At 36.1% G+C, this 11,238-nt stretch overlaps 1 protein-coding gene across 1 annotated transcript; it reads right to left on the bottom strand.

The window, feature by feature from the left end:
• Window positions 8,470-11,155, bottom strand: LOC109230367. Its single transcript, XM_019395872.1, has 6 exons — window positions 11,150-11,155; window positions 10,442-11,040; window positions 9,815-10,308; window positions 9,693-9,695; window positions 9,033-9,637; window positions 8,470-8,901 (listed from the first exon to the last, which is right to left on the bottom strand). Exons 1-6 carry the CDS (start codon window positions 11,153-11,155, stop codon window positions 8,470-8,472), a joined length of 2,139 nt encoding a protein of 712 aa, XP_019251417.1.

Consider the following 11,238-nt stretch of genomic DNA (forward strand, 5'->3'; position numbering starts at 1 on the left):
TGGATTTCACCGAGTTGGAGCCGAATTCGAGGGGTAAAGCTATATTAGAGGCTTGAGTTGAGTTTGGAGCATTCGAGGTAAGTGTTTGATCTAACTTTGGCTTGAGGGAATAGGATTAGAGTGTTGTTTGCTAATTGCTAAATGTTGAGTACGGTGTATAGGCATGGTGACGAATATCTATACACCAGTGTCTAGCATGACCGTGGGTCCTTGTATGTACTTATCCTGATATTGTTATGACTCTTCCATGTTAATGATGAATTCTATGCAATGTGAAGAGTATGAGGACTAATTATGAATTGTAAATNGCAGTGCTTTGTCATTTCCCTCTTACGCGTTCGCGGCCCCCTTCCCGCGTTCGCATAGTTCTATTCCCCCCTCCACTGCGTTCGCGTCCTAACCCCCTCGCGTTCGCGTAGGCCTGCCCCTGGACCCCCCAGTTTTCCTTCTTCGTGTTCGCATCTCCCCATCGCGAACGCGATGCCCCCAGTTCCTCTTCATCGCGAACGCGTCCCCTGTGTCGCGATCGCGTAGGGTTAAATCCTTCAATGATTTTTTTTAAAACGGAACAGTAGCATACGGGATTTCTTCACTTTTTCTCATGAGCTCCCTTCTCCTTCAAGCCTTAGGACCCCATTGAAGCCTCCCTTCTTCAAGGTCACTTGGGTAAGTAATTCCCCACCTAATCCCTTCGTTTTTCTTCATCAATTAGTGAATTCCTAGGCCTAAAACATGAAATCAAAGTAGAAATTAGGGGTTTTGGGTAGAGTTAGGGTTTTGAGAATTTTGGGTGATTCAACCTCAATTTGGGGTCGAATCTTAAAACAAATTGCATATTTGAACTCGTGGGGTTATGGGTGATTGGGTTTTGGTCCGAGCCTCGTGTTTGGACCATGTGGGCCAGGTGTCAAATTTTGGTATTTTTGGAAGAATGCTAGGAAATTCATATCTAGGCTATGGGATGTTGCCATTGAGTCTTTATTGATATTATTGAATTAATTATGCCTAGATATCATTGTTTCGGAGTCGGATTGTAGAGGAAAGGCGGTATTTGAGGATTGATTGCTATTCTTTGGACCGAGGTAAGTGTTTGATCTAACTTTGGCTTGAGGGAATAGGATTAGAGTGTTGTTTGCTAATTGCTAAATGTTGAGTACGGTGTATAGGCATGGTGACGAGTATCTATACACCGGTGCACAACATGACCGTGGGTCCTTGTATGTACTTATCCTGATATTGTTATGACTCTTCCATGTTAATGATGAATTCTATGCAATGTGAAGAGTATGAGGACTAATTATGAATTGTAAATTCTTTGGAGCGTTGGCTCGAACGATAAAAAGACTATTGAGTAAGAAATGAAAGAAATAGAAACTGATATGATTAATCCCTTGCCGGGATGGTTTGAGTATATTGATTATCTCCCTTGCCGGGATGTGAAAGTATTGTTGTTTTAGCTGTTAATTGTGTAATTTCCTTGCCGGGACATTTCTTATTATTTGTTTATCCCCTCGCCCCGTTTGGTTGTGATTATTGTTTGGGTGAGGAAGAGTGATTATATTTGCATCATTCCGTGCCATGTTTTGATTATATTTGCACGAAGGGTCATTTCGTGCCATGTTTTGATTATATTTGCACGAAGGGTCTTTCCGTGCCATGAATTGAGAGTATGAGAGGGAAAGCACGAAGGTTGATGCCGTGCACTTTACTTGATTACTTTTGGTGATGATGAGAGTAAAAACACGAAGGTTGATGCCGTGCAACTGTTGACTTTCCTGCTCTCATTAATTATTGTTATTGCCCTGTTGCTTACTTAAATTTTTGACTTTATATCCGGACTGTATTTCCCCCCATAGTATGCTCCCCTCCCTCTTAACTGTTTAATTTCTTTGTTCTTTCCTTTTATTTTATATATATATATATATTGAACTGCACAGGTTGGTTTGGTAGTCCTGTCTAGCCTCGTCACTACTTCGCCGGGGTTAGGCTAGGCACTTACCAGCACATGGGGTCGGTTGTGCTGATGCTACACTTCTGTGCTCTTTTGCACAGATCACGGTACCGGAGCAGCTTTTGGACCACAGCAGTAAGATATTGATCGGGAGCTGACTTCAGTCCAGGGACATACGAGGTAGTCTAGCTGGCGTTCGCAGGCCGGAGTCCCTTTCTTTGTTATAGTTTGTTTTCCTTGTACCGAGACAAACATTGATGTGTTTCTATTCAGACTTGTTTTTAGCACTCTTTAGTAGTTCGTGAGTTAGCGACACCAGTCTTGGGTAGAGAAATGTTAAACTTCCGCATCTTTGGATTTTCAGTTATCTATGTTTTAAAGACTTCCGCTTTTATTTAAATGACTTGTATTATTATTATTGTTGGGATGTTATCAGAAAAATGTTTAAATGCTTGGCTTGCCTAGCTCCGATAGTAGGCGCCATCACGACTCCCGATGGTGAAAAATCCGGGTCGTGACATAATGCTTACAAATTGGACCTTCCAGGTGAGATTCAAGTAAGTGCTACTTTCAATGTTGCTGACTTATCCTTGTTCGATGTAGGTTCAAATTCGAGGACGAATTCTTTTCAAGAGGAGGGGAATGATAGCTTCATGGACAAGGATAAAGCTATAGAAGCACCAAGAAAGCCATTCATAAGGTCTCAAGCTAAGGAGAAGCAAGAAAAGATTGTTGGGCTTCAATGGGAGATCAAGAAGGCGCTAATGGTGGAAGAAGAGCTCAAAAATTATGGAGAGTATTTAGCTAAGTGCTACACTAATTTCAAGGTCCAAGTCCAAGTCCAAGAGGAGGTTGATTGGGGTCCAAGCACCAGCCAAGGAAGGCCTAAATTAGGCGCCTAAATCAACTCACAAAGGAGCCAACTTGGCCCCCAAGTTTCCTCATTTTGTTTCCTAGTTTGTTAGGACATATTTGATGCTTTCCTAGGTAGTTAAAGTTTTGTTTTTCTTTTCCTAAAATTATTGGAATTACTTTCCAAGATTGACTTGGTTTTTGTTTCCTAGAGTTTTACCTTTTCCTATGGTAGTTGGACATGTTGTCCAAAGTAGTTTAGGACTTTATTTCCTTATTTTTTAGGTAGAATTTCGTGACCCCTTCCCTATATAAAGGGGTATCTTCTTTGCTTTTAGACTTGGACTATTATCAATAAAAATTGTGAGATTTTTCTTGCACTCTTGTGTGTGGCTACTCTTGGATTTATTCTTCAATCTTCGAGACTCAACTTAAGGTGGTAAGAATAAACTCTTTCGAAATCTTAGATCACTTATAGGTATTAAAGAAAGGTGATAAGTTTAGGCTTATTGTTGTTCGTGTTATCTAAAGGGTCGGGTTTCACAATCTATCTCTTATTTTTAATTCTCTACCAAAAGCGATTAGTTCTTTGTCAGCTAATTGTTGTTGTTAGGGTTCAACTTCAAGAATATACTTCTTGAATTCAAGAAACTCTTTCTTGAATTCAATCTATCTTTAATTTTCCGTCCTTTTTTGTTTCTTTATTTTTTTTATCTTCCGAACGTTTCTTGATTTTCTTGTTTTTCTTAGTAATTCTTGAATCCCCTATCGTGTTGTTATCACAGTGAGCGCAGTCGACTATGTGTGTGTGTGTGTATATATATATATATATATATATACACACACACACACACACATAGTCGACTGCGCTCACTGGGGTGAATGCAGACTCCAGAGGGGCTTGCACGCTGCAACGAGTATTGTACAGTGTTGAGTGATTGAGTGCTGAGTATTGGGCACGGTAAGAGATAATGCGAGACAAGGAGGTTGAGTACTCTTAAAGTGTGAGTACATGAGTTCATCACTGAGAGGCATTGCATTTGACATGCGTACTTGAGATACATGCATAGAGATGCATTTCCTTTTGCTGCTCGGTCTTGGTGACATTCATGATTTTACCTGTATCTTGACATATAGGAATAGAGATATACTTTCCTCATGCTATATGAAAATGAAACATTTACCTGATGAAAGGTTTTTGGGAAAAATTTCAGTTTTCAAACTTACTCGTATTTTTTGACGATTTCGGTAAAGGATTTGGGTTTTCATTGATATACTTCAAAAGCGGAACTATTTTCGAGAATTATGAATAAGTTGAGCATTTTTAATTTCAAGCTATTTCTTTAATTACTTGCTTTACATTATTATGAATTGTTTTTGGCTATTGGTGTTGGACCCCACCTTTGTTCCAGCTCGTCATTACTTTCAACCTAAGGTTAGGTTTGTCACATATTGAGTACATGGGATCGGTTATGCTCATATTACACTTCTGCACCTTGCGTGCAGATGTTGGCTGATGTTGCTGATGTGTTCGATGGGAGCTGGATTTGAAGATGTACCTGCATTCCTATTGTAGCTGCCTCTTGTTCATGGTAGCCATAGATTTATAAAATTCTGTTTATGTACTTTTCAGACAGATGATGTATTTACTTATATCAGCTTTGTAAACTCTATTCTTAGAAGCTCATGATTTGTACTACCAGTTCTTGGGAAATGTATAAGTTTCAGATAATTTTTTCCTTTTAATTATTTTTATTAATTTCATTCGAAATGGATAATTATTAATTGGCTTACCTAGCGGGTTGGGTTAGGTGCACAAGTAGTCGAATTTTGGGTCGTGACATATACTTTTTCTTATTTAAAATCCTTCTGGAGTGGCAAGTGAAATGGTCTGCGGCTTCACTCACTTTGTGATTGTGAGGGTAATATATTAGCCAAATAATAATAGCCAAGGTATTTTTTATTTTCTCTTATTAATTAATTATTTTTATTTATTATTTATTATTTTTTCTCTCTTGTTTTCTTATTATCAATTTTCTTGAACTCTTTTTCTTCTCAAATACATCTTTCGATAATAGAAGTATATCTATCTATCTATATCTATCTATCTATCTATCTATCTATATCTATATTTATTATAAAAGCATGAATACAATGTCGGTTTACCAAAATAACCTTATAATATTAAGCATAATAACTCATAATAAAAGGACATAATCGGAATTCTAGACATTAGCCTTATAATCCTATTAGTTTTAGAACATATACCACACCTATAGGAGTCCTATTAGTATAGTTACTTTCGGGCATAGACATTTAATATTACATGTTAGCATGTAATACGTTAGATTTTTATTTTTTTAGTATTTTGGTTGACTAAATTGGAGTACTATTGGGTCTTAGCAAAAGATTGTAACGTAAAGTTTCCTATTAAAATGTTTTGTCGTCTTACAAATTAGGTTTTGTCTCATCCAAAAAGGTCGTGATTCTTTTTATCAGTATATATGTGCTACTGATCTACTTTTATGATTTGATAGATAAAATATTTTAAAAAATAGTTCAATATTAGATAATATGGTAATTAGATAATATTAGATAAAAATGGTAATTAACATTAGATAATATTGTAATGTTTAAAAATCTCTAAAACTTTGAATTCAACTAAAAGTAATATTATATTTGTACCTTTAGGCCAATAAACCTGTATTTTGGGAATTCCGATAATAAGCTCTAGACTTTGCTAATAATCTATGTCTATATTATCTATCCATCTATCTATCTATATCTATCTATCTATATCTATCTATATCTATATCTATATATTATTATAAAAGCATGAATACAACATTGATAGACCTATTAGCCCTAAAATATTAATTAACTTTTATATTTGTTGTTGGATAAAAATGTAAAAGTTGGACCTAATATTATAGGATTTAAAATCAACTAATAATATTAATTTTTTCCCCACCATACTAATCCTACTTCGACAATAACACAACGCATAAAGTGACTTCGAATTCCCTTCTCTTATAATACGAATACGAAGTATAAAGAGAATTGTTGGGAATTGTTTTTCCTTTGAACATAATATCGTCCCTTTTTTATTATTGTGGGGAACTATTTTTCCTTTGACCACAATTTCGTTCCCTTTTTAGGAATGTTTTGCAAATGAAATTTTGTCTTCAATTCAGTGAGATTTATGATTATTTAAAGAAGAAATTACACTTTATGTTACTTGGGCCATACAGCCCACTCAAAAATAGCCCATATTTGAGGTCTTTACCTGGCATAGCCCATGTTGACTAACTTATGAAATTTTATTTTCACCCAGTAGCCCACACCTTAACATAACCGTTTTAATATTTTAAATTATAATTTCTCTGTTGCTCTCTTCCTCACGCTTTTCTCACTCTCTCTTCCTCTCGATTTTCTCAGACCATAACCGACTCCATTGTTGTGTGCAAGTTGCTTTTCGAGGTTTCAATCTTAGTTTGAGGTAATTTTCGTTTCATTTTATGCTTTTCCTACAGTGTTGGTTTTGAATTTTGTTTTTTTTTTATTTTTTTTTTTTGCTTTTTCTGATTACGCCAATTTTTTTCAATGTTGCTGTGTTTTTTCGGATGATTTTGTGTTCCTTGTTTCTGCGTTCGAGACTTAAACTTGATGAAACGAAATGCATGGTTTGTTATTTCGACTTTTAGGATAGAATTTTTGGTTTTTTGAGTTTTGTTAAAATTTGGGAAAATTGGCCTCTGCTTTGAGTTTATGGCTTTTATTTTTGTTTAGATTTTGAGTTTTGTTATAGTTTTATTTGTTTGTTTTTCTTCAGTTGTCTTCACTTTTGTTAAAGCTTTGTTTTGGCCTCTGCTTTGCGTTTATGGCATTTTGGGTTAACTTTTGAGTTTTGTTACAGTGTGAGTTTTGTGTTTGCTTTAACTTTTATGTTTGTTTTGTTAAAGCTTTGTTTGTTTGGTTTATTGTAGAAAATGCGTTCAAAAATGGCTGCTTCTAAAAGCAAACTGAAGATTGACGGAAAAGGCGTTAGGTTAGATTATGCGAAACGATTGAGGGAGTTGCCTTCAAGCCCTGATTCAGAATCTAATGTAAATGCCCCGGCGCCAGAAGTTGATGATTTTGATTCTGCTGCTCCTCCTAAAAACTTGCAACCAGAGAGCAGTCGGATGACTCGTTCTCAAATGAGAAATACTCCCACTCCAGTTAAATCTTCGAGTGACTTGCCCTCACCCTCTTCTTCTGAAGCGAATAAGCATGTGCAGGCTGCCGATGATGATGATTTTGAGTCTCCTCCTCCTCCAAAAATGTTGCAACAAGGGAGCAGTCGAATGACTCGTTCCCAAACAAGTAATAGTCCTACTCCGGTTAACATCGTTAGACTAAGGAGTAAGAAATGCGGCAGACCTGCAAAATCAACAGATAAGCTGAAAGATGATTTGTTTAATGAAGATGATGTAGTCCGCAATGTTAAACGGAAAAGGAGAAAGATGAAGGATGATGGTGAGAGTTGCCTTGATTTACAATCGAGAGAACAAAGGGTCGTTATTCGCTTGAAATTGAATAAAAGAAAAGCTAAGTTGAAGGTATTCCCTGTTTTGCTATTTATTTATACATGCTTATACAGTTTTATACAAAGTTATACATCAGTTTATACATCTTTATACAAGCACTGCTATACTTGTATATACAGTCTTATAAAATGTTTTAGTATATTTTTTGTTCTTGATCTATTTCTTGTTATTTTCCTATATCCAAGGTTGGGGACTTCTATATACAACCAGTTGATTATTTCCACAACAGGATTAGTTCCCATACCGAGCCTGATATTGTGAACATTTTGAAGCAATGTTTGACTGACACGCAACTTCAAATGTTCCGTGCTAGTTGTTTTGGGTACTTCCTGGACCTCCCTCAATTTAAAATTCAAAATCAACTTATTCATTGTATATTATTGAGGGAAGTCGTCCCAGGACGTGAAAGGGAGTTGTGGGTGATGATTAATGGTTGCTTGCTGCGTTTTGGCATTGGAGAGTTTGCTCTTATCACTGGTTTGAAGTGCGTAGACGACGACGCCACTTTCTATGACAAACCAGATGTTAATAGGTTGCTGAAAGAGTATTTTCCAGGAGATGGAAAAAAGGCCATAACAAGGGGGGAGCTTCTTGATCGCTTCAAGCAAAAGGAGTGGAAGTCGGATGATAATGCGTTCAAGATGGCCTTGATGGTGTTTGTCCATCATTTCATCTTCTCTGATGCCAATAATCATGGTATCACCAANGTCCTGTTAACAAGTATGTATTTTCATTATGGTTGCAGTTTTGTTAATGTAGCAGGTTTTATACATATGTATACAATAATATACATAGTTATACAAATTTATACAAACTTATACTCTCATTTATACATCTGTATACATGTAATACCAGTGATTGTTTGCAGTCCTGTTTTGTATTTCTACAATCTATCAATATATTTAGTACCATTAAAAACAGGAAGACACTATTATTGGATAAGCAAACACATGTATAATGAAACATGTCAATTGCTTGTGAAACTTAACTAATCAACATTTGTAACTCTATTGTTTGTGAAACTTAACTACTCAACATGACAACAAATGTAATAGGAAGCGTTTTGTTTCCAACTATTTATTTTGGTCGATTCCTACATGTTTTCCTATTGTGACTACCTTGTCCACACACAGAACACGAAAATGCCCTCTTAGACTCTTTCTCTGAAGCAGGCTTGAGTCTTTCCTTTCTTGGCCTTCCTGCATTCCTTCTCCCTTTAGGTGGTAGGACCACATCTTCCATCACCTCTGTTGGGATTACCCATAAACTCTCTTCTGGCATCGGATTCACTGGAAATCCATAAGTGCTAAGGAGTTTATCCTTCTTGTAGTAAAAAGAGCAATACTGGCCAGGTTTCAGCTGCTGGTTCTTCAAAACAGCCCAAGCATGCGGACATGGAAGTTCATCCATTTGAAATTTTCCGCAACTGCATGTTCCCTCTTCAAGGCACACTATGTTTCTCCTTACCCCTTCAAGCACAGTATATAACTGATTCGTAGCAGGCCTCACCTGCAAAAAAAAATTTTGAAAAAAAAAATTTAAAGAACATTATACATTATTATACAGAGTTATACATCCTTATACAAGCAGTAAAATGCAAGTCAGAAGTGCCAGGATTCATTATATTTGATTCATTTTACCGTCATTTGCTCCGATGCAATCAGATTTTTCCGAAGGAGTTTGTTTTCGCCAAGCTCTGTAGATGTCTCCATTGCACTTTTTCTGTTTTTGTTGTTCCACTGTTGTAGCAAATTTGTCATGTACTCCAGCAATCGCATTACTGGTAACTCTCTAGCATCCTTGTTAGCTGCATTAATTGAATCTGCAATATTGGAAGTCATTACCATCGACCTTTTCACTTTGGAATATGCTCTAGACCACCTTTCGTACCCAATTTCGAACAAGTAAGGCTGCACCCTTGGATCAATTTTGTACAACTCTGTCATATGGTACTCAAACTTCTCTATCGTGTAAGCTCTTGCCAAAGCAAAGAAGATATCCTTCAATTGTTTGTGATTTTTCTTGAATGTGCGCTTTACATTCTGCCACAAGTGAAACATGCAAATACAATGTGGTACTTCTGGGTACACAACTTTTGTGGCATTGAAGATGCTTTCATTTCTATATGAAACTATACACATCCCTTCCCTAACTCCAAAAGTACCCTTTATCTGGACAAAGAACCACTCCCAAGATTTGTTATTCTCTGAATCCATAATTGCATACGCAAGTGGAAGGATTTTTCCTGTTTATACAAAAATAGATATTAGGATTCAGACTGCAAATTAGTCTGCAGATACCAACTGCAAATTTTATACAAATCTTATACACAATTATACAGATTTATACCAACTGCAAATTTTATAAAAACAGCAGCTGTGAAATCCTATACACTTTTATACATGAAACTAAAACATTATACAAACTGCAGAAACAACCATTATCGGTCTGCAATGCTCCCAGCCCTTGATAGATGCATATAGCGTAACATATGCATAAAGAAAGCATCCATCTTCTGATTTGTGCAACTTTGTAACCGTTCCTGAATTTGTTTGCTCCAACATATAAAAATACTTCGGCAACTCCTTATATGAATCACTCGGACTCCCTCTTATCATTGCCATTGTTATTTCTTTAGCTCTCCATGCTTTCATGTAGCTCACTTCAATCCCGTGTTGCTTTTGTATGTCCTCTATTATATCATTTGCGGTGTAAACTTTTTTTGGATTAACATACTTGTCCTTGACTATACTAGCAATTATACCCGAAGTAGCTTGACGTTGTGTTAAGTATCTTTCACCATAGCCGCATGTGTGATTATTATTGTAACTTCTCACTTTGAATATGTTTGCCTTGAAAACGGCAGAAGATTTGAAACTCCAAGCACAATTGTCATCCAGACATGTAAGGTGATACCTAGTATTATACATCATTCAACTTCTAAATACACTTGTATACAAACTGCATATATACTAATTTTAATACCTATATACAAATATATACTACTTTATACATATTTATACAACAGAATATTCAATTAATGACATACCTTGTTGCGCCTGATCTCTTCACCTTGAATTGGAACCTCTCGCGTACAACCAAGTTCTTCATCACATTCATAAGTGTCTCTTTATCCTTATAAACTTGATCCTCCTCAACAAATTCGTTCAACATATTATCTATTATACCCGTATTTTTACTAAATTTCGTGTTTTCAATCAATTCAATATCAATAATCTCAGTGCTATCAGTTGTTGATACATCTCTAGAATTTGAATTTGTAGCAACCAAACAACTGGAACTTGAAGCAACCACAGAACTTGTAACAACCAAATGATTTTCATAAATCTCTTTCACTGTCACAAACAGGGGATATTCAGTGAAATTCAAGTTTTTCTTCTTTAATTCTATATACACCTTAACTCCTGTATCGTTGTAAATCATGATCGGTGGCAAACCAGCATTTGGGACAAAGTTAATCTCTATTGTGTTTAAATCACTATCGATCCTAATATGTTCCGAAATAGCTGCAACTAAATTGTTGTAGTTGAATGTGGACTCGATTATTACACAATTACTGACGAAATTCACAAACTTGTTTTCTTCCCATTCACCACTATGAAGAAGGTAAACAGGAAAAATCTCCATCTAAAAAAAAGTTGAAATCAAAATTGCAGCAAAAAGGAGAATTGCGCTGCTTCGTAGCAAAAAAATTGAATAAATTCTAGATGAAGAAGAAATGCTAGGGTTTTCGTACCTGCATTTATCGCAAGATCTCGTTTTTGAAGTATTTGGGGGAAGAAGATTGGAAAGAATCTGAGAAAATCCAGCTGAATGAGAGAAAAT

This window comes from Nicotiana attenuata, chromosome 7, assembly GCF_001879085.1.
Source record: "Nicotiana attenuata strain UT chromosome 7, NIATTr2, whole genome shotgun sequence".
In the NCBI taxonomy this organism is placed as follows: Eukaryota; Viridiplantae; Streptophyta; class Magnoliopsida; order Solanales; family Solanaceae; genus Nicotiana; species Nicotiana attenuata.

What these genes read in the sequence shown, in the direction of transcription:
- LOC109230367 (XM_019395872.1), bottom strand. An exon ending in AAGAGATCAGGCGCAACAAG is followed by an intron (nt 10,309 to 10,441) that starts GTATGTCATTAA and finishes GTATAATACTAG; the next exon opens with GTATCACCTTACATGTCTGG. An exon ending in TTGCATCGGAGCAAATGACG is followed by an intron (nt 8,902 to 9,032) that starts GTAAAATGAATC and finishes TTTTTTTTGCAG; the next exon opens with GTGAGGCCTGCTACGAATCA.